The sequence below is a fragment of the Adiantum capillus-veneris genome, chromosome 26 (assembly GCF_014529385.1).
Source record: "Adiantum capillus-veneris isolate H3 chromosome 26, ASM1452938v2, whole genome shotgun sequence".
NCBI classification, from domain to species: domain Eukaryota; kingdom Viridiplantae; phylum Streptophyta; class Polypodiopsida; order Polypodiales; family Pteridaceae; genus Adiantum; species Adiantum capillus-veneris.
In genome coordinates, this window is record NC_140956.1 from 58590576 (window position 1) to 58610824 (window position 20249).

At 40.7% G+C, this 20249-nt stretch overlaps 1 protein-coding gene across 3 annotated transcripts; it reads right to left on the reverse strand.

The window, feature by feature from the left end:
- Nucleotides 1-7076: 7076 nt before the first annotated feature.
- LOC147423523 (uncharacterized) lies at nucleotides 7077-12984 on the reverse strand. 3 transcript variants are annotated; one of them, XM_086502106.1, is made up of 9 exons: nucleotides 12802-12981; nucleotides 12490-12705; nucleotides 11667-11830; nucleotides 11262-11430; nucleotides 10804-10971; nucleotides 10538-10678; nucleotides 8969-9061; nucleotides 8705-8827; nucleotides 7087-7526 (listed from the first exon to the last, which is right to left on the reverse strand). In XM_086502106.1, the coding sequence occupies exons 2-9, from the start codon at nucleotides 12652-12654 to the stop codon at nucleotides 7386-7388; spliced, it is 1164 nt and encodes a 387-aa protein (XP_086358232.1). In that variant the 5' UTR covers nucleotides 12655-12705; nucleotides 12802-12981; the 3' UTR covers nucleotides 7087-7385. The 3 variants fall into 3 exon arrangements, with proteins under 3 accessions (XP_086358233.1, XP_086358232.1, XP_086358231.1); XM_086502105.1 differs by having other exon boundaries at nucleotides 7088-7526; nucleotides 12490-12980; XM_086502107.1 differs by lacking the exon at nucleotides 8705-8827 and having other exon boundaries at nucleotides 7077-7526; nucleotides 12490-12984.
- Between the last annotated feature and the right edge of the window lie 7265 nt (nucleotides 12985-20249).

Below are 20249 nucleotides of genomic sequence, written 5' to 3' on the forward strand. Positions count from 1 at the left end.
TTTGAGGAAGACTCAAGAGGTAGTAGTTGCACCGTGTGCACTGCTTTCTCCTTCCCCTGAGCAGTAGATTTCCCCTTGGGACAATCCTTTTTTCCATGACCTCTTCCTAAACATTGAAAACATCACTTCTCTTTCTTGGATTTATCAAAATCCTCAGGAGAGAGAGGACCCCTGGACCCCTTGGGTTTTTTAGATGCATCTAAATTAGCAACTAGAAATTTTCTTTTATTGTGCATGTACTGAGTGCGTGTATTACCATGTATACTAGCAGGCACGTTACTATTATGTGTTTTCTTCTCATCAGGGTCATCATGAATATGTGCTTTCACTATGACTTCCTCAAGTGTTTTAGGGTCTTGGGTCTTGACATACTTCTTAAGCTCGGGTGTCAGACCTCGTATGAACCCTCGTACTTGCTGAAAGGTATCCAAGCCTTCCAACTTGAGGATAACGTCCCGATAGTGAGAGACATATTCAAGGAGTGATGGGTATTGGCGCATGGAACATGTGTCCCAAGCCGTCCAATTCCGATCGGCCTCGTTTGTAGGCAAAAATTCCTTGCTAAACATTGCTTCAAAGCCTACCCAACTCTGTGGTATAATGTTCTTCTCCTTGAGAGACATCCACCATTTGTAGGCCTTGCCTTCCAGAGTTAAGCTCGTTTGAAGAGCTCTGACTGCATCCGGAGTACGCCATAAGGCGTGAATTCCATTCCATTTGCTGAGGAAGATGTTCACTGCATCCTTATTGCGGTCTCGGTCTTCGCCCTTAAAGACTGGTGGTTTAAAGTTCTTTAACAAGTCATCCACCTCTTTGGCAGTGAGAGTATGCAAAGTATCATTAATTGGGCCTTGCCCTTGTGTGCCAACGTGCTCATGCATGTGGGTGTCAGCAGGACTCTTAGACTGCTGATGCATTAATTGAATTACTATTGTGGAAATTTTAGTAACATTTTCATTTAAAGCTTTAAAATTTTCATCCATGACTGTCATGCGTGTCTGAAGTGCACGAAATTCTTGTATATCGAGCAATTCGTAAGTATCTTCTCCTGCCGTAGCGTCGCGGGTACTCTCCTTGAGAGGATCCGGCCGCGGGCCATCATTGGTAGGATTGGGAGTACTTTGCTCAAAATCGAATGTCATATTGATATCCGAATCCATGGCTACACATTGCGTGAAAGAAGTACTCAGAAAAAATACATGATATTGAGAGCACTCGCAAAGTATAGGAGCCTTGCTAACTCCACTTGTGCGTCGTAGCACCTGACTGTCGAAGAAGAAACAACTTGCAAAATCGGCGTAGAAAGCGAACTTCGAAAAATCGCTGTTGGCTCACAAGAGGATTGAAATCTTGTAGTGGAGATGGTTGAATCGTCACCGCTTTGAAGAAGCTTGATAGTTGAAAGCTTCCGTAATCCGCAAGCGATTATGTTGCATAAACGCCAATCGAAACCGTCACAAGTGTAAAAATGCAGAAATATGGAAATTCTTCAAGGACTGAGCGGAATTGTGAGCCATCAAGCTCAAGGGAAAGCCGACATGGCTTGATGCTTGCACTGATCAAGGAGGTTCTTGCTTGTGACTTGCCGTTCTTGTGGGAAAGACCACCAAGAAGGGCAAAGGCTCAAAAAACCCAAATCTTTGGCCATGCCATGTGAAAGAGAAAACGAAATTGGACGATTTCTGCGCAAACAGCGTAAGGAGAAATCGTGGAAGGATGGGGAGGTGTGTGCGCCTTGCACAGCAGCAATTAGACCAAGAGCTCTTGGAATCCAACCATTGAAGCCATGGCGTTCTTCCCAAGCCCAAGCTTACACAGTTTCGTGCACCACACCGAGGCGTCCCAATCAGGAAACGGTACCCGAAATAGAAAAAAAGATTGCTATTTTGGGAAAAATCTCCAAAAAGAGCACGGTTCACACCTTAAAGCCCTCCTTTTAGGAGCCAAAAGTGAGAACGCCTAGAGAGAGAGTGGAAGAGAGACCTCCTAGGTCACTTAAGCTCCGATACCAGTGTAAGAACTAGGGAAGCTAGACTTGAGATCCTCCTCCCAACCCCCAATTATATAGGCGGGCTCCTAGCCCCTTGCCCTAGACGGATCTCCTGTCCACACTATTTAGCCTGGCCTTTGACCGAAGTCCATGACCATCCTAGTCCTTAGGTTTGGGCCTTGCCCCTACGGAACCCTTGTCCTGACATCTTCGTGGACTGAATCTTGACATCAAGGCTACAATTACTCATTTGCATCCAAAGATACCAAAAGATGAAATTTCAAGAGTTTGCCCTGTGATGCCAACGGGATGCCGACAAGAAAGATTTTGCACATGGATCTTATTCATCATCAACAAAAAAATTTGATCTTTCATCATCAATAAACAATTCCGATTTCCATTACAGAGTCTATCAAGAGGGCCACGGGCCCTGGGTATTCTCTATCATCTACAGATTTTGAGCGAGCTATGAAAGAGCATTTGCATTTTCATTGCTTATCAGATTCACATACAAAGCAAGATTTTCTTTTACTCAAGACCACAGAAGACGATGATGCCAAGAGCACAATTCACCTACTAGAATCTTCATAGTTCTATGATGTTCTCATGTTTTGGATAAACTTTTTTGAACTACCAAACTCTAGCCACATATTAAATAGATGCTATTTATTTTGTGTTTTTTAAGGTATTGATTTTGTTTCAAGCGACAACTTGGTCTTTATCAAGATGTAATTTTTAGTATTGTCTATGATAGTCGGTTTACATTAGAACACTACAAGTGTATAATTTGTGTTAACACCTTGATCATATACAAAATCACATTTTGGTTATTCAAATTAGAAGGATTCCGCAGCTATATGGGCAAATATTTTTCAAGTAGAGATGTGGATTTAGATATCATGCATGCAAGACTAAACACAGTTAACATCCATCAAATTGTGAAGTTGAAATGTTTTAAGATTCCAATTCATTCGGCTCAATGCAGTCACTCCACACAAGGTTCAATGTAATCACTCCACACGAGGTTCTTCTTCTCAAGAAAACAACAATAATTTTTGGATTTGCTTCGTATATGAATAGTAAATGTACCCATGGACTTAGATACATGGCACCGAACTTTTTTATGTGTCACAAGCAATTCCAACTGCCAATCCATCGCTTGAAGGCTCTTCCATTGGTTTGAGATAGCTTGAAAGCCCTTCTATGGGTTCAAGATCTCTTTTGGCCAAAGGAACAATCTCTTTAAATATTCTAGTTGTCATTTTGATTACAATCATATTTACAATGTTCAAGTTTTGCTACGAGTAGATAATGTGAATTTGTTAAAAAAGCATTGGTATTCTTCGGAAGAAATTTTCCGCTTATATTTGACTTCTTCAAGGAGGAAGTAATGCAAGGACAAGGGTCCAATGGAGTTAAGCAAGGATTAAGTCTGAGGGTCTAACAAATAAGGACTAATCTTAAAAGCAAGGCTGAAGCAGTGGTTGGCTAACATGGAAAGGGTACTAAAGATAGGAGCAAAAGGCTTATATCATTATAAACCAAGCGTGCGAGTACTTCACCAAGAGAAAATACGAAAGGGTTAATATGAAAATACACATGATAAAGAGAAAGAGAGAATTTCACTTAAAACATGGCATTTGCCAACGCGTTTCGACTTACAAAGTCTCATCAGGGCATTCCATGGATACAAAAATCTCTCTTGAGGTTATGCTTTCATAAGCAATTTTGGAGGGAAAAGTGTTAGGTGGAGCATTTATGGGTTTGACATGAGCTATAGAGCTTTATTGGTGGATGTGTACCCAAAGCCTCTTGATTGGAAGTGAATGTGTTTTACCTTGAGAATGGTAGTCTCTTGATTGAGAGTGAAAATGTTATTTCTTGGGAATGGTAAATTCAAGTTGTCTTGATGAAGTTTTAATTTTAGGAAGGACCATCACTTGTGCTTGGTTTTATGGTTGAACAAAGGGCTAGAGGTTTTGACGAAGCATATGAATGCTCGCTGACAACCATCTTAATTAGAATCTAGGAGGATATTATAGTGCACCTTATCATTTATGTTTGCATGAGGCAAATACTTTACACAAGGACAATCCAGTGCATCCATTGGCGTTCATGAAAGCAAATAGGGAAGCCCAAGAAAAGAGAAGTAATGATAGGTGATACGGAGATGAGCTATTTAAAATAGGCTAAGGTGGGCAATTTCTTTGAAATAAAGATAGAGTGGTGAAGGTTTTTAGCTTTGGCTAGGTTTTGAGCATTTATAGGCATGGTGGGTATACAAGGCTTGCTTGGGTTACGGTACGGGTGCAAAGAGTGTTGTGTGAATAAGGTTAGTTTAGGTTAAGATTGGTGTTTAGCACAAGTCTTTGGTTTATGTTGGGGTTATCTTCATGGGTTGTAACAAGGCACATGTACAAAAGCAACCAAGGTTAAGAATAAGGTACCTATGAGGTTCAGGTTGGGTGCTGTCATGAAAAAATTGAGGTGTCTATACAAAATTTGTATAGGCTAAGGTTTAAATATCTATGTTGAGGACAAGATCCGTTCTAGGAAGAAGAGTATGTAGGACGTATGTGGTTAGATTTGTTTGTCATGGGGGTCTTTATTAGGACAAGGCTTGCATGAGACAAAGAATTGAATGTAAAGAATGTGGTAAGTATAGGGTGGTTACTCAAGGGTATTGGTGTAAAAGATTGAGCTTTTGGTTTATAATCCACATAGCCACTTGGGTCCAAAGACATAGAGCTAAAGGGGAGAAAGGGATAAGATTAATCTGGCACAAGAAATACCTGGGGTTAGGCTGTGCTATCTCTATTCATATGATTAATGCTAACCCTTGTTTTGATTTGGGTAGCAAACGGTAAGAAAATTTATGAATTAGGAAATATTTCTTTGAAAGTTCATACAGCCCTACTTGGCATACAAGCAAGGTAGGTTACAAAAGGTGGGTAATCAAATGATAGCTGGCAATGGGTGGACTGGAAAGGAATGTATTCCAAGGCGTCCTACCTTATGTGTTGATTGTGTATGACCTTCAATACCTCTGTAGTGTTGGGTCCAAGGGAGTAAATGTAGCAAAAAGATAGAGAGCTAGGCTATGAAAAGGTTCAAGTTCCATAGCATGTAGATCATAGGCATGAAATATGGGGCCTTTTGGTGGCTAGTATAGTTTGGATAGAAGCATTATGTTAAAAAAGGATGGGAGACTTAGAATGGGGGCTTGCAGTGCCGAGTATCGTGAGTAAATGGTGTGTATACTTTAGCTCCCATGCTGAAATGCATGGATATAGCAAGGTGGTGATTGGTAAAATGTAGCTTGAGTAGACATGTTGTCAATTGGGTAGATAGGTTTTTTATCGCATCTGTATGAGAATGTTGCATCAATAGGGGCCTAAGATGTAGACTGATAGGATAAGAGCTTCTGTCTGATAGGATGCATGGGCATACCTAGTTCAATCATCGTTAATGAAGCATGGTTTTAGCATGACTAGACATGTATACTCGACAAGATTAGAAGCAATATTACAAGCCTACTATTCTCTAAAATTAAGATTGAATCCAAAAGCAAGCCTTGGAACTTGGATTGAAGGTAGAGGCTTTACCATGGCCTTTGAAACTAGGATTAAAGGTAAAAGAATCATCATAGGGCTAGCTGAGGGCCACAATGTTAGTGGCATGTCCATGTATGGAGGGTAGTTACCTAGCCATTAGAGGTGTAGAAGGATATCTGTTTGTTGGAGGCTGTGACTGCTACCAGGAATATATTTTAAAGTAGGCAAAATATTTGTGTAATGGGTTGACACTTGTGAAAAGGGTTATGTCTTGGGAATGAGTATATTCAGGTTGTGAAAAGATTCAAGTTCCATATCCTGTAGGTAGTCTGAATCATGGAGTATTTTGGTTGCAAATAGACCTTTGGTAGCAGTATTATGATTGAAAGGGGATACCAGGTTGAGAAGGGGGTTTGTGGTGCCAAGTATTTTGGTTGCAAATAGACTTTTGGTAGTAGCATTATGAATGAAAGGGGATGCGAGGTTTAGAAAGGGGTTTGTGGTGCCAAGTATGGTAAATCCAGGGTTGGTAGAGTCTAGCACCATGCCAAAGTATGGGTAAAATAAAATGGTGAGGATAAAGCAAAGGTTAAGAAGATCTGTAACAAGGTACACACACACACATGGATCTAATGAATCAAGTATTTACTAATCAAACATAACAATGATTAGCCACACGCTAATCAAACCATGCAAGTCTATGCACACTAACCTCAAATCATCACATAAAAATACATGAAACAAACGAGCAAATCAAAGAGATTAAAAAGCAATTAACTGACCAATTAGTAAAAAATCAAGGCTAAGCTATGCACACTTAAACATCATTACAAATAGGAGATAGAATAGTGAAAAGAAATTAACCATTGCATTAGAAACAAAGCCCCATGAGCATGGAGAGGTTCAAAGACTCCAAAGCCATAGCAACACTCACAAGAGCCCTCTACAATATGCTAAGCCACAGTGTAAGAGTGTGTCCATTCACAATTTTTTATATGGCCTTATATAGCCAAGGTTACACTTATGCATTGCTTAGGAACCCAAAAGCCAATCATAAATCTTTTGATGAACCTTTCGCAGACCTGAACATTTGATCTCCTCTCTCTCTCTCTCTCTCTCTCTCACACACACACACACACACACACACACATTTGGGCTTTCAAACTCAAATCAAGGTGCAAGCCATTGTTCCTTAATGTTAAGATCCAAAAGGATTCCTCAAGCTCATGAGAAATCTTCCTGTAAACAAACACCAAACTCACACGAGGGAGGAAACCGCTTTTAAGGGCCTTTTTTGGTGTGTCAGAAACAGCAAGGCCGGGGTCATAAATTGGGAGTATCTTGCTCAGCTTATTCCTAGACCAGAAAATCTGCATGCTCCACAAGAATCAGTAGCTCCAAAATACATTGAACCAGTCTATGCTACCATCAAGTGTGACAGCAATATCTACATGCGGACAACCATGTCACCTCGCAACTTCCACAAGCATTTGAAGCCAGTAAGTTGAGAGGAAGTGCTAAATCACAAGAAACGATGCTGAGGAAGCACACAACACCAAGAATAAGCCTCATTGTTGATTCAAGACAACTGAAAATCTGTCTTTACGCAGTCGCTTCCATTGCTCAAACTACAACAGTACACAAACAAGTGCAGCAAGAAGGAATAATGATAATTTAGGAGACAACAACACCTCCTACTAAGTTCTTGTATAATCTTTTGGGCAGATAAATTTTCCCATTAAATCCCAACAAACAAAATTTCTGCATCGGTTCAATGACGAGGAATGCTTGCGATTTCCATTAGATAGAAATATACAGAGTATCGCCTCATTACAGCATGGTCACGGTATGAGCAGCTCTCCGGTCTGATCAATAAAAGGCCGATTGTCTGCATACTCAATATATTTCTCTGAGGTGACAGGCTCTGCTGGTTTATCATGCAGGTCTCTTGTGATCTTTCCAAAGGATCTCCCATACACATGCTGCAATTTATGTAACAGACCACTTTAGTAAAACTTGAAACAAAAACCCTTAACAGTGTAAGGCGTTGAATAGACTACAGGTATTAAGCTACGCTCAGCTCAGTTGATTACATCCCATGTCCTACGCACATGCCCACGTTCATGCATGCACACACATCCAAAGTTGACACCTCCGAGCGAGAGAGAGAGAGAGAGAGAGAGAGAGTGTGTGTCTCTAGAAAAGAGCTTAGGATGCCACAGTCAAAAGGCCCAAAAGGCATACTTGTAGCACATGAGGCTTGAACTTTGGCCACACATCCTTGAGCCTTGGGCCTCGGCCCATGTGACAATAGTGGCCTAAAGGACCCAAATTTGCCAAAAGAACTGGTCTAATGCCCTACTTGGGAAGCCCGTACGGGACCGGACGGGTCGGACACAAGGGTCCGTCTGTTGGACGTGGACAACCCTGCTAGGTGTGTGTTCATATCGTGACAAGTTTCCACAGATCCTTTTTCTTCTTTCACACAAAGAGTTTACCCTCGCAAGAATTTCTAGCTTTCTTGATTTGTTTCTAGCTCTATCAGCAGTCCCAATACCACATTGGTGCTTTGAGTCTTTGACCATTGCTAGGATACATTACAATAATCGTAGTTTTTTCCATATGTTTTCCATGTCCATACATAGACGGGTACAGAAGCATGGAAATAGTATGATTGGCTGGCCCAGACTGAACCACACATGACCCCAGATTACTCGGCACAAAAACATGCAATGATATAAAACACTGCATACCCACCTCTTGAAACTCTTGAAGAGAGCTTGGAATGCCTCAGTTTGCATAATAAGCATATACTATTGTTGCTAAAGCCAAAAGCACCCCAAAGTTGGGTACCAAGAGAGTACATGGATGCATGTGTGTGCATGTAAGGATCCACATATTCACCATTTGTTGATGCAAGTGGAGTGTTGCCTAGAGCAAGGGACATATATCCCACATGCCAATGTGCAAAGCCCCACCCCATATAGAAAAGGGGTTTCTATTTCAGTCTTAAGCAAGTCACTTTTCAAGTGATCAAGCACTCCTTGGTGTCAAGTAAGTTCTTGGTCTTTTGATTATTTCTGTATGGTTTACACTTTTCTTGTTAAGAGATTTACAAATATAAGTATAGAACTTTGGAAATGCCAGTCATGTGGCTCACCTGCGATGCATGTACATGACCAGTGTAGCCATGTACATGGTGTTTGCCCTGGATTACTTGTTTAATATCAGCTTCAATCGGTTCTTTTAGTCTATAATCTGGCCTTCTTTCTTGAAACTCAATCTTTTGGCATAGAAAATTAAGAAACACTAGTGATGAGCAAGGAGAGCATATAAAAGCCATACACCACATACGATACACAACCAACACAGCACTTCTGATGAGATAATAAAATAAACAAATGAGATCTGAGCCACCTCTTACATGCACTCGCGCCTTGTTGACTCTGACGTTAAGTGGCTCACTCTCTTCCATGTGATAGTGCTCTAGAGCTTGCGCGTAAAGGTCAGGACAACCCTGCAAACAACTATCTTAGTGAACTCTCACTGCCAAAACCATTAACAAACAAAAAGCAAATATGCGAATAGGGCTCAAGGGAGAGAAATCACGAAAGACACAAAAAATTGTCCTAAAACTGGCATACTTGGAATGTAAAAAACAGCTTGATGTTGTGATACAAGAGTTGTAAATTTTGCTGAAGGAAGACAGGGGGTAGTGTCATTGAAAAGAAACAAAGTAAGGACCTCTACTCCAAGAGAAATGGTGCATCAAAGCTTCAATTTCTAGCTTTTGAAGAATGAGCTCGGCTTGATCCACAAACAACAGGCACCCAAGTGAGGTAGGGCAAGGTGAACCAAAAGGAAAGGCCTTGGAGCCTTGAGCATGTAGCTTTCACATGACACAAACGTGCAGACACGTAAAGTCTTTTTCGCTTCAATGGCCCCACTTTTGTTGGTCTTCTTGACTAGGTCGTGTGTACTGATAGGAAGAGTGAGATCAAAACTCTACAATGTACCGTTGTTCCTTTTTGCTTAACAATAGCATGGACGCCTCCAAAAGGGGTTGGCCATCATTTTGGGCGATGGGATTGTAGGGGTGCAAGATTTGTTGCACCACAAGAACTTGTGAACGCCGTCTAGCCATGTAGACTGCCAAGTGTGCACGGCCATGTCATGAGTGAAGTCATGTGGATACATGTAATGCCCTAAAAGCTATGTGAAGGGTCATGTGAAAGGGTCAAGGATCAAAAGAGTATCTTGCTCTTTGGAGATGTGTAAATACCACTTGTGACGCCTATAAACAAGGCTTGTAATCTCTTGGTAAATTAATTCAATAACCTAGTATTTGTGTCAAGTTTATGCCTCTACTGCATTGAGTCAATAGTGTGTATAGTTTCTCTACTTACTTAATTATGCTCCTATCATGAATCCACCATAGCCATTGATACTAACAAGGATAGGGTCACCCAAACAGAATACACTGACAAGCGTGACTCGCTTGGCAAATAGCATGTGCCTATCTCACTTGTATTTGAAACCTCATGGACAACCGTTCATGATGTGTTGTCATTTCATTGGCTTTTACAATTGGCCAGAAAACGTCGCTGTACGTTTGTGGATCCACCCTTGTCCTCTACAATATATACACAGCAAATGAGAGGGTTCAACCACATGACGGCAATTAAGAAAAGTTGAGGTCAAAAACAATAAGTGACATCACAGTGGCAATGGGGTTCACTGCACCTGTGCACCAAAGAGACTCTAACTTGATGAGTGAAGCTCATAACCAGATAGTCTACCTGAAAGGGGTAAATTTTTGTACGTCTTGCAAAACCCATGGGCCATGTCTAAAATACTCTTCTCAAGCAATGATCATAAACAAGCATTCTTCACTCAATGTCTAGATGCATATAGATACTCTCTAGTAACCGTTTGTCCTATTGTTTGGTATTCTTGTTACTTCAATACAAGATCGAAAAAACAAAACAAATACCTGAGGAGGAATTTCTACTAAATCCACCATAGAGTTTGCGTTTTCTCTCTTCAATAATGTTTTCTCAGCTACAGCCGCCAAATCAGATGCTTTTCCAGAAGTTTTTCCATAGACATGATTATTCTTGGCTGGAATATAACCCTGATTTAAGATTCAAAAGATTTAATGAAGAGTTGTTAAAAAACTCAAAAGAAATCCAATGTGTGTGCATAAATGTTAAAATGCATCCCTCAAAATTAGCAGCTAAAGGCTTGCATTTAATGAACCTGATATCCTGGCATTTTGTGCTTCTCTTGCAATATTTTGCCTACAGGCCTGGGGTCAACGTAGTAAAGCAACTCCTTTGTGGTAGTTTTGTCAGGAGTTTGATGGTCCAGTATAATCTCTCTTCCTAATGACCCATAAGATCTTGCAAATACATGTTGACCAGCATGCTGCAGCACAAAGAACTTTTAGGCTCACAGAAATGTTTGGGAAAACTGTGTCTCAGCTTACAACCGTGAAGCTTTAAGTTTGAAAATGCTGGTTGATAGCAAGAGAAAAAGGAAATATACCACCTAGATTTTTAGAGGAAAATAATGTGAAAATAGTAAAAAATAGCTCAATTTCCTTAAGGAAACATCAGAAACAGGAATCATGTATGATTTGCAAATATGAATTTTCAATTACAAATAGGCAACCCAGAAAGATGCCTGACACTAAACTTGCAACAATTGAAATTGACCTGGTGCCCAGTATATCCTGGAATCGATTTAATTGCTGGTGTGGGTACTTCCATGGGCTCAAGAGCCTTGTGTAAATGAAGCTTCCGATCTTTGTATGGCAACTCTGTCAATCCAGATGTTGTCTTGTAAGTCTTCGTAACACAGTCCTCTGTCGTACCAACACATGTCCTGGAACATGACCATGAACCTGAAAATCAATTAGCCCTCAAAATAGTGTGGTTGGTCGAACACAGCTACAATTACCTTAAGTTCATTGGCTTGGACAGTGAACTTGGCACAACATGCTTATCTTTTCCTCTCTACTCTAACTGTAATGAAAGGGGCATTCATAGCATGCAACAAACTCTTGATCTTTGTTATGGAATAAAACCCCGTTGTGAAATTAAAGAGGTGGAGTTGAGTACTTCATTTGGCGGACATCCAGCATGCCACTAGCATGGTGTGTTTCAAGAGGAGGCCTCCTCTTGCTGACCCGCGGAACAATGACCTCCTTTTCGACAGCATGATCAGGTATTACAGCTGCTTGAGCATATAGAAAATCTCTTCCTGTTGGCCTAGACTCTATAGTCTGTTTCATATTGCCATGAGTTTTCAGTGATTTACTAATTCAAATTATGAACGAACATTAAAATATTTATAAAGTTTGATCGCAATTGAAACTGGGAAGGAAAACACAAAATTCAAAGAGCCAAATGACCATGCTTCCTAATTTCCCATATTATGACCTAAAGCTAGCATAGAGAGAGTAAATAATTAGATCAAGTGCAGATGCACATCACAAAACAGTAAACAATACTCATTGAAAATACTTTTGGAATGTGCAAATCCCCCATGATGGTTGGACTCTAGAAGAGCCTCACAAGGCCGGGCACAAGGCACACCCACAAAGAAGAACTCACTTACAAGATCTAGATGGGAAAATCCAGGTCTTGGGTGCACAAGTACAAGGATCTAATTGAAAACACAACCATTAACATGTACGATGATGCAAGCCTCTTTGTGATTTTGTTTTGAGCTTAATGATTGGCTGTTAAAGCACGCTACAGGTGATCTAACCAAAAAATAGGGCACATGATCATACATGTTTAAACAGCCAAATTTGAAACCAGAAACAAAAAATGCACATAGAGACATGTGCATAATTATGTACAAGAAGTTCCATGTTGTCAGCAGCAAATTTCACGTTTTCAGCAGATGATTATTGCACAAACTGAACATGTAGCATACCAGAGACAAAGCAGAGTAATAGTCTTCTTTGCGGATCAGTTTGCCGCAACTTGCAGATCGGACAGTAGCAGGCGTATAGGAGTGGCCAATGAGGTGGTTGCGCATGAAGGGCACATGGCCACTGTAGCCAGGAATGGCACCCACTGTTCGATTCTTAGCAGGCATTGTGAAAAGTCTCTGCGAGCGATGTGGGCTATTCACACAATCTAGAAGCTCCTGTAGAAACGACAATTGGAGCTTTGAATGGAGTTTGCACACAGTTCCTGCTCTCCTTTCACATACAACTTTCCATGTAATCCGAACAGACTATACCCGGCGTGAGGGTGTCGATGCCTGCGTGCACCTGCCTTGAGAACGCAGGCGCTCTCGAGATTGCAAGAGGGCGCGGGCGCACACATTGCATTTCAAAAGGGGAGAAATTCAAATGTCATGACATATGAGTTTGGCTGCTCAAAATATGGCTCTTTGTGGGGAGAGGAGAGAGAAAGAGGGAGCCTGCCCTCCACACTATCTCGCACGGGCATGCTCAAATGTGATCGATGGCTGAGGTGATATGGCCGTCACATGCGTATTTGGTAAATTCGTGGTGTTTGGTGGGAGAAAAGTAAATTCGGGCAGGCTTGTAAATTTGGGTCGATCCGCACCCCATGTCTTGAACTCCCGACCTCCCCACCACGAGCCATGTGCACTAACCACTACGCCCTCATGCGTACGTTGAAATATAGGGGATTCGAGTATGTCATATTGTAAATGTGGGCCGATTAGTAAATTCAGGGAAAATTTGTAAATTCGGGCAAACTGGTAAATTTGGGACAATCTCAGATCTGACGGTCCATGATTGACGCGCCCCGTCTTTTCCTCCTCCACCATTGATCCCATTTGATCATCCCCGTGTGATATAGTGATGAGGGGAGCCTGCGCACATGCACCTAGGCAGCCGATGGAAGGGGGGCGGTCTCTTGGCCTGCATCGACCGTAGGTTCACGCGGATGCACAGCTTAAACCGCCGAAAGGCTCAGATTGAAGATGGTGGGATCGCACGTCCACAAAATCAGGAAATTTATGTGGTTGAGATGTAAGCTTCGATCACACATGGCAGGCTACTAGTGTCAAACGGTAAGTATGGAGCTGTGATGTTCTGATAGCGGTTGTGGGGGAGACGGTGAAGGTGTACAAGGGTGTGCGGACGCATTGGTGAGCCTACAACCCTTTTTCACTGGGATTAGACCTCAACAACGTGCATGTGCGCACCCTAAGAGAGAGGGGGGCTCGTGGCAAATGGTGAGTTGCTAGCCAAAAAATGGTGGCTTATCGCTGTTTAGTATACTAGTGTTCCAAATCGGTCTACCTCTCACATTGTCTCACTCTGCCTTCGGTGAGAATCAGAGACTTAAGAGGAAGAAAGGGGTGGGAAAAAGAGAAGATTAATGTGTGCATATTCTCTTTTTGTTATATTGCATTTGAGTCGAATATAATTTTTTTATTTGTGCTTGCAAACATTCGATACAATTATCTTTTTCTCCTTGGATAGATCTTTGAGATGCTGCTTCTTCTTCTCCTTTCCCCCTTTGCCTTCACACACACACACACACACACACAGAGGAGGAGGAGGAGGAGGAGGAGGAGCAAGTGGTTGAACATTCAAATTACACAAAAGCACATTACTGAGGATAAATTTTTTAAATAAAAATAAAAGTTTTTGTTTTACAACATGAAAATTTCAAAAGTTACATTATTGTCAAAAAGGCTTTGGAATATATCTACATATAGCACTTTCAGTCATGCTATAAATATTGAGTTGTAGCTCGACACACTTCGCTCAATCTGTTTTTTGAACTTAAGTAAATCTTGTAATGGCAAATCAACCCAAGCTCTTCCTTTAAGAGCACGAGCTTAAGATTGGAAAAGAAATATAGATCGAGCAACCTGATATATATTGTATCCAACTCTTAATCTATATGTGACCCCCATACAATGCAATTTTGTTCGATCACTTTCCATGCCCATTGCCATCTCCACTCAATAAGTAACAAACGTTCTTCAAAGGTGTCATAAAATCTAATATCTAACAACCCAAATGATTTTAAACGGGAACAAGGGTTAGAATATAGACACGTGCTTATAGATCTATCTCAACACAGGGCCAAGGTTAAAGGGGTCCAAATGAGAGATGGTATGTTAAAGAGCAATGCTACTTAATGGAGCTTAAAAACCTTAGGATTAGCTTTATTAAAGACCTCCAAAAGTTAGTGTTAAAAAGTCATTTGACCTTTGGCAAGCTAGGGCTGACCTTTAGGTGGGAATCCTACCCAAGCATGAGGTGCTTGTCGGCTTGCTAATTAAGGTGCTTAAGGTGTTTGTGGGAACCTTTGTTAGCATCAACGTGGACACCATTTTTCGGAGTTCTCCTTGTAAAAACAATTATTATTTTGATAAATCGAGAATATTGTAACTCCTGTTTTCTTGATAAACCTTGTAATTAATGAGCCGGGGCTACAAGCTTCCAGATTGTATCAGCCATTTAATTCCTAACTTTGGTAGAACTCTACATTATTACTTTTGACCACACAAAAACCTTGGCTAAGGTATAAAAGCCAATTTTTGTAAAAGTTTTTTGGATAAGAAATACACAGCGTGAGCTAACGGCCCTCACTTCTCTCCTTCTCGCGCTTCCTACTCCCTCCCTAGTTGTCACATTGCGAATGCGTTTGTTGCATTGCAACCGCAGGTAAGAGCTCTACACATTGGCGTAAGCAGTTCACAGTATTTCGTAGCTTTTGGCGTCGCCAATCCGCGGCCTAATTTCATCATAACTAGAAATTTATACTTTTAAATCGAAAACTAAGCATAGGCGGGGTATTGGGCCATCATTGCTAAGCATTTAGATGCATTCTGGGTCGAAAACGACTAATCCACTGCTGTTAATAATCGTGATTTTGGAACTTGACCTAAAGTGGGGTTTGAGGCCATAGGCATGTGTGCTTAGGTCTTATAAACTTGTCCTAGAAGTTTCGTTATGTTTGGATGTCATTTGATGCTGTAACGGATGTGATTTGTTTGCCGATGAGCGATTGGTTTTTGGTGATTTCAGTCACTTGAGTGTAGCTTGAGTTAGATGCGAGTTGTTAGTTGTTTCCCAAGAGATTGACAACCTCTTGTAGCCTCTATGCACTAGTCAAGTCAGCTTCGTCCCATGGTTTAACAAATTAATCGTGGTTCTCGCTAATACTGCAATAAGATAGGATGATAAGGTTAGACATGTTACCCACATTTGGCGTCATTGCCGGGGAACGAAGAGACCTAAACTAAGGAAAAACACGAGCGTCTTGTGTAATTGTCCTTTAACTTCCTCTATGTTCGCTTAGAGTTTAAAACTCTCTTTTAGAAACCGCATAGCTTAAGATTGTCGTCTTTTGTTGTGTAGAGGTAGCTTGAAAGTAATCGTACTTGCTGAGTACCTTTAGGATTGTAGGATTGTAGATTTAAATTAGGATTTGGAGAATGATTGGTAGACGAAACAAGTCTTAAGATCAAGACTCTGAAAAACATAAAAATCCACAAGAAACGAGTGTTTGTGGACATTTTCCACAACCCCATTGCATGAGAAACTAGGAGTAGGGTAAGTAGGATCTGAGGTGGATTTCATAGCATTGCTCTCTTTGAAAGAATCAAGTGTGAGTTGTTATGTAAGGTTGCAGAATTTTAGGTCTACGGCTAGAAATACACGAAAAGACTCGAATTCACTCAATCCAACTGGGGAATAAGCCTAAGAGTTGTCTGAACCAGTGGGTAAGCTTAAGGACAGTTCGAGATAAAAATTTCAAGAAGTTGACCAAAACTCAGATTATTTACTTTTTCTTGACTTTTTAGGCCAAACTAAGTTTTGACTTGATTCATAGGTTTAAAACACATCATAAAAGGACTGTCCTTGAGAAAATTTCAAAAAAGTGATCATTTCAAAGCTCAAGTTAATAATCATGATTATTAACTTTTTGTTCTAATTTGGCCAAGGCTCATACCATTGACTCATTGCATGTGTACAAACAACTTTTGTAAAGGCCCAAGAGATTTGGATCATTAAATTGACCAAAAACTGGGTAAAAACTAGAGTTTGTACTGACTTTTTGAATTTTGAGTGTGAATAGAGGAAAAATTTATCCAAACTTGGTGAAAATTTATGTATAGGCTTATATGGAGGTGATAAACATGTGTATATGCTCAGTTGACCAAAAACTTGCAAAAATTTGACAAAAGTAAATAATCGCGATTATTTACATCTGTCCTGTTTTTGAACTTTTTTGACCAAGTTGGCATACCACTAGCTTTACCATGTTGTAATAAGTCCACAAACCAACATTGGTAAGATTTGGATCACTGGGGTGAAAACTGTGGCAAAAATTGCAAAGTTAGTCTGCGGACAGATAATTGATGACCATTTGACCAAAAATTATCCAAACTTGATGAAAATTGGCTAGTGACCTTAACATAAGGTGCTTAATAGATCTGCGTCAAAGTTTGGACAAACATTTGCAAAAAATTATCAAAAGTAAATAATCGCGATTATTTACATTTACTTCAAAACTTGACGATCTTGCAAATTTGAGTATACCACAAAGTCAAGCACATCAATTGGACCCCACAAATCAATTTTGGTGAAATTTGGACCACAAAAGTGAAACCTAAGTCAGATTCTCGAAATCAGAGTCTGCGGACACGGAACAGTGGGTAAACTTGATCAAATTTTGTCCAAACTTGTTGAAACTTGCCCAAGGGCTTTAACAAGTTGTATACCTGCCAAACCAATCCAAAAAATGCAAAAAAGTGACAAAAGTAAATAATCGTGATTATTTACTACTGCTATCCAGAGACTTCAAATTTGACTTTTGGGCTTATACAGTGTTAGACCAGCATAAAATAAGGCCACTGGGAAATTTTGGGTTCAAGTGGATCAAAATTGGTACAGATACACTCAGTTTACAGATTGCAGATTAAACCTTTGATTTTGCTAAGCTGAATCTGAAAGTCAAAATTTTGACTTCCATAGCACGAATTGAAGTGAAATATAGAGACCAATCACTGGAGCTCTCAAGAGCTCTACTGTCCTTATAGAAAAATAGCTAATTTGACAAATTTTGTACAGGAATCAGGTTGCAGACGAGGATCAATGGCTTGATAGAAAGTTGCAATTGAGTCAAGTGGAAATTGACTACAAGTCAATCTAAGGTGAGTACTCTATCCAGGGCTTCATAAGTCTATATGAACCTTAGATCCGGTCGTGTAATAGGAAATCAAGGCCTATTGGGAGAAAACACCAATAGAGTATCCACTGAAGAAAGCGTAAATCAAGGCAATTCCTTGCACACAATTCCTGAAGAAGTCTCGGACACTTTTTCCGATTCAACATCCGAAATGTCTTCTTACTCGATTCACACCGGAACGACAATGCGCTATAAGCATATACTCTCTTTTTATAAGACTAATTGTCATGGAGCCCAGGTTTACTTGGATCCTCATGAAGAGTATGCTATTCGCATTGATGATCATGGTATTGAGTTCGAAGAAGAAGTTAGGGCCAACAAACAAGGAAAAATGTACATGGATCGAAACGGAACTCAATATGTACAAGTTGAAAATCTTGATATGGTAGACAAATGGGGATTATAAGTAAACACTATAATCCCGGATATGTCAGCAAAAGAAGGACCACCAACTTTGGAATTCGAGGGATACAATTAAGTAGACTTGAAGCCCTTGAAACGGCTTAGTACGGATAATCCTAGGATCGGAGTCTATTGTTGGGAAAATAGAAACATAAAAGATCTTTTGTGGACTTCTCATGCTAGACCATGACAATTAACGGCCATGAAGATCATCTATATCTTCAAAATCAAAGATAAGGGATCTGCGGATCTACCAACTTACTTGTTAAGGATTGTTATAACAACAACTTTGTTATGATGACTCCTGAGGAGGTAGAACAAACAAAATACCAGGGGTATTCCATACGGGATTGGATATTGGGTGAAGGACCAGAAACCACTCCAAGAGACGAACATCATGAGAGATCATCTGAGAGTAATGTGAAGAAACCAGAAACCACCTCATCACGTAGAAAAACGGGTGACACTAAGGCCAGCCCAGGGCTATATGAGTCACTATTTCTGACAGACTGGTTTGAAGGACTCGGAACAGGACCAACTCCTAGAAGACCTGGAGTTGAACCAAATAGACGTGTCAGACCAGCTGATTTCCAAAAATGGGTCAGAAAATACAGTGGATCAGGGGATCCATATGACCACTTAGCAAGCTTCAAGCAAGTGCTAAGAGCAGAGCGTATATTCAATTTCCATACTCAATTCGAAGGGTTTGGAATGAAATTAGAAGGAAAAGCTTTGACATGGTTTCAAAACATTCCACCAATGTCAATCATGGATTTGAATACATTAGCTCAAGGATTTGTAGCGGCTTTTCTAAAACGGGGATTAAACATAATACGGTAGCTCAAATCTATAGCTTTAAACAGAAACATGGTGAGTCTGTTAGGGATTGTGCAACTCGAATGAAACAATACATTGCCAGATGCCCAGAGATGGAGATACCTGCAGAGGAGCGACTTGCTTCATTGTTTCTGGAGGGACTGCTAAACAGAGAACTTCATGCTATACTCTATAGTAAAAAGCATACAACTCTAGAGGCGTGTGTGACTGATGCTATCAACCTAGGAGACAATTGTGAGATCTTTAATAAAGAGGATGTTCCGAAGGATAACCAAAGCGAGAAGACTACATCCACAACACCAGCAGAAGTGGGAACGGCTGCCGCGGCACCACTCTCAGCCATAGAAGATATGCTAAAAAGGATGAACGACATGATGAACAATATGCAAAAAGCACCTATGAGAGGACCAGGACATGGGATATCCCCACAGGGACAACCAATTAGGCCACACAAATTGTGTGCAATCGAGGGGAAATGGATCAACCACGAGACCCACGAGTGCTACTTCAGACCAAAGTATGATGGGAATGTTCAATACGTGCCCATGAGGCCACAAGGACAACCCATGTACAGATATCAGCCTAATATGGCTCAAGTTCAGAGACCACCAATGGGTATGGAAAGACCTCAACCTGTGTTGGGACAACAACCTCCTTATCTAGGACATAATGAGGTGCCTGTAAAGCACATGCACTCAGAAGGAGTCATAGATGAACAAGCATTAGTGCCTGTTACACCCTATGCAGAGCCTAGTCCATCTACCGTAATGGTAGAGGGAGATTGGTATAGTTCACAACCACCACCAATGGAGGAAACCATGACTTATGCTCCACCAGAGCTCACACCAATGTATTATGTAGCTAATCAAGGTGTCAGACCTCCTATGGGAAGACCCATGATGAAGCCCAGAACAGGAAACTGTCATAACTGTGGTGCTGATGACCATTGGAAGAACGAATGTCCAGAGCCTGACAAAAACCTCAAACCAATTGAAGCCTATTGCATGCAATGTTGCAAAAAAGGAGGAAGATTGTCCTAAGAATCCTTTGAACAAGGGAAAAAGTGTAGTCAACGTAGTCCAAGTGATGCCTAGTAGTTCATCAGAGAGCAAACCGATTGTTCCAATCAAGGTAATCACTAGAGCTCATGCAAAGAAAAAGAAACACAATTCCTCTGATGATTCGGAGAACACAAAATTTTCTTCTCAAAGAATCAAAAGGAGCAGAAGAAAAAGATATGAGATGAGAAAACAAAAACAACGG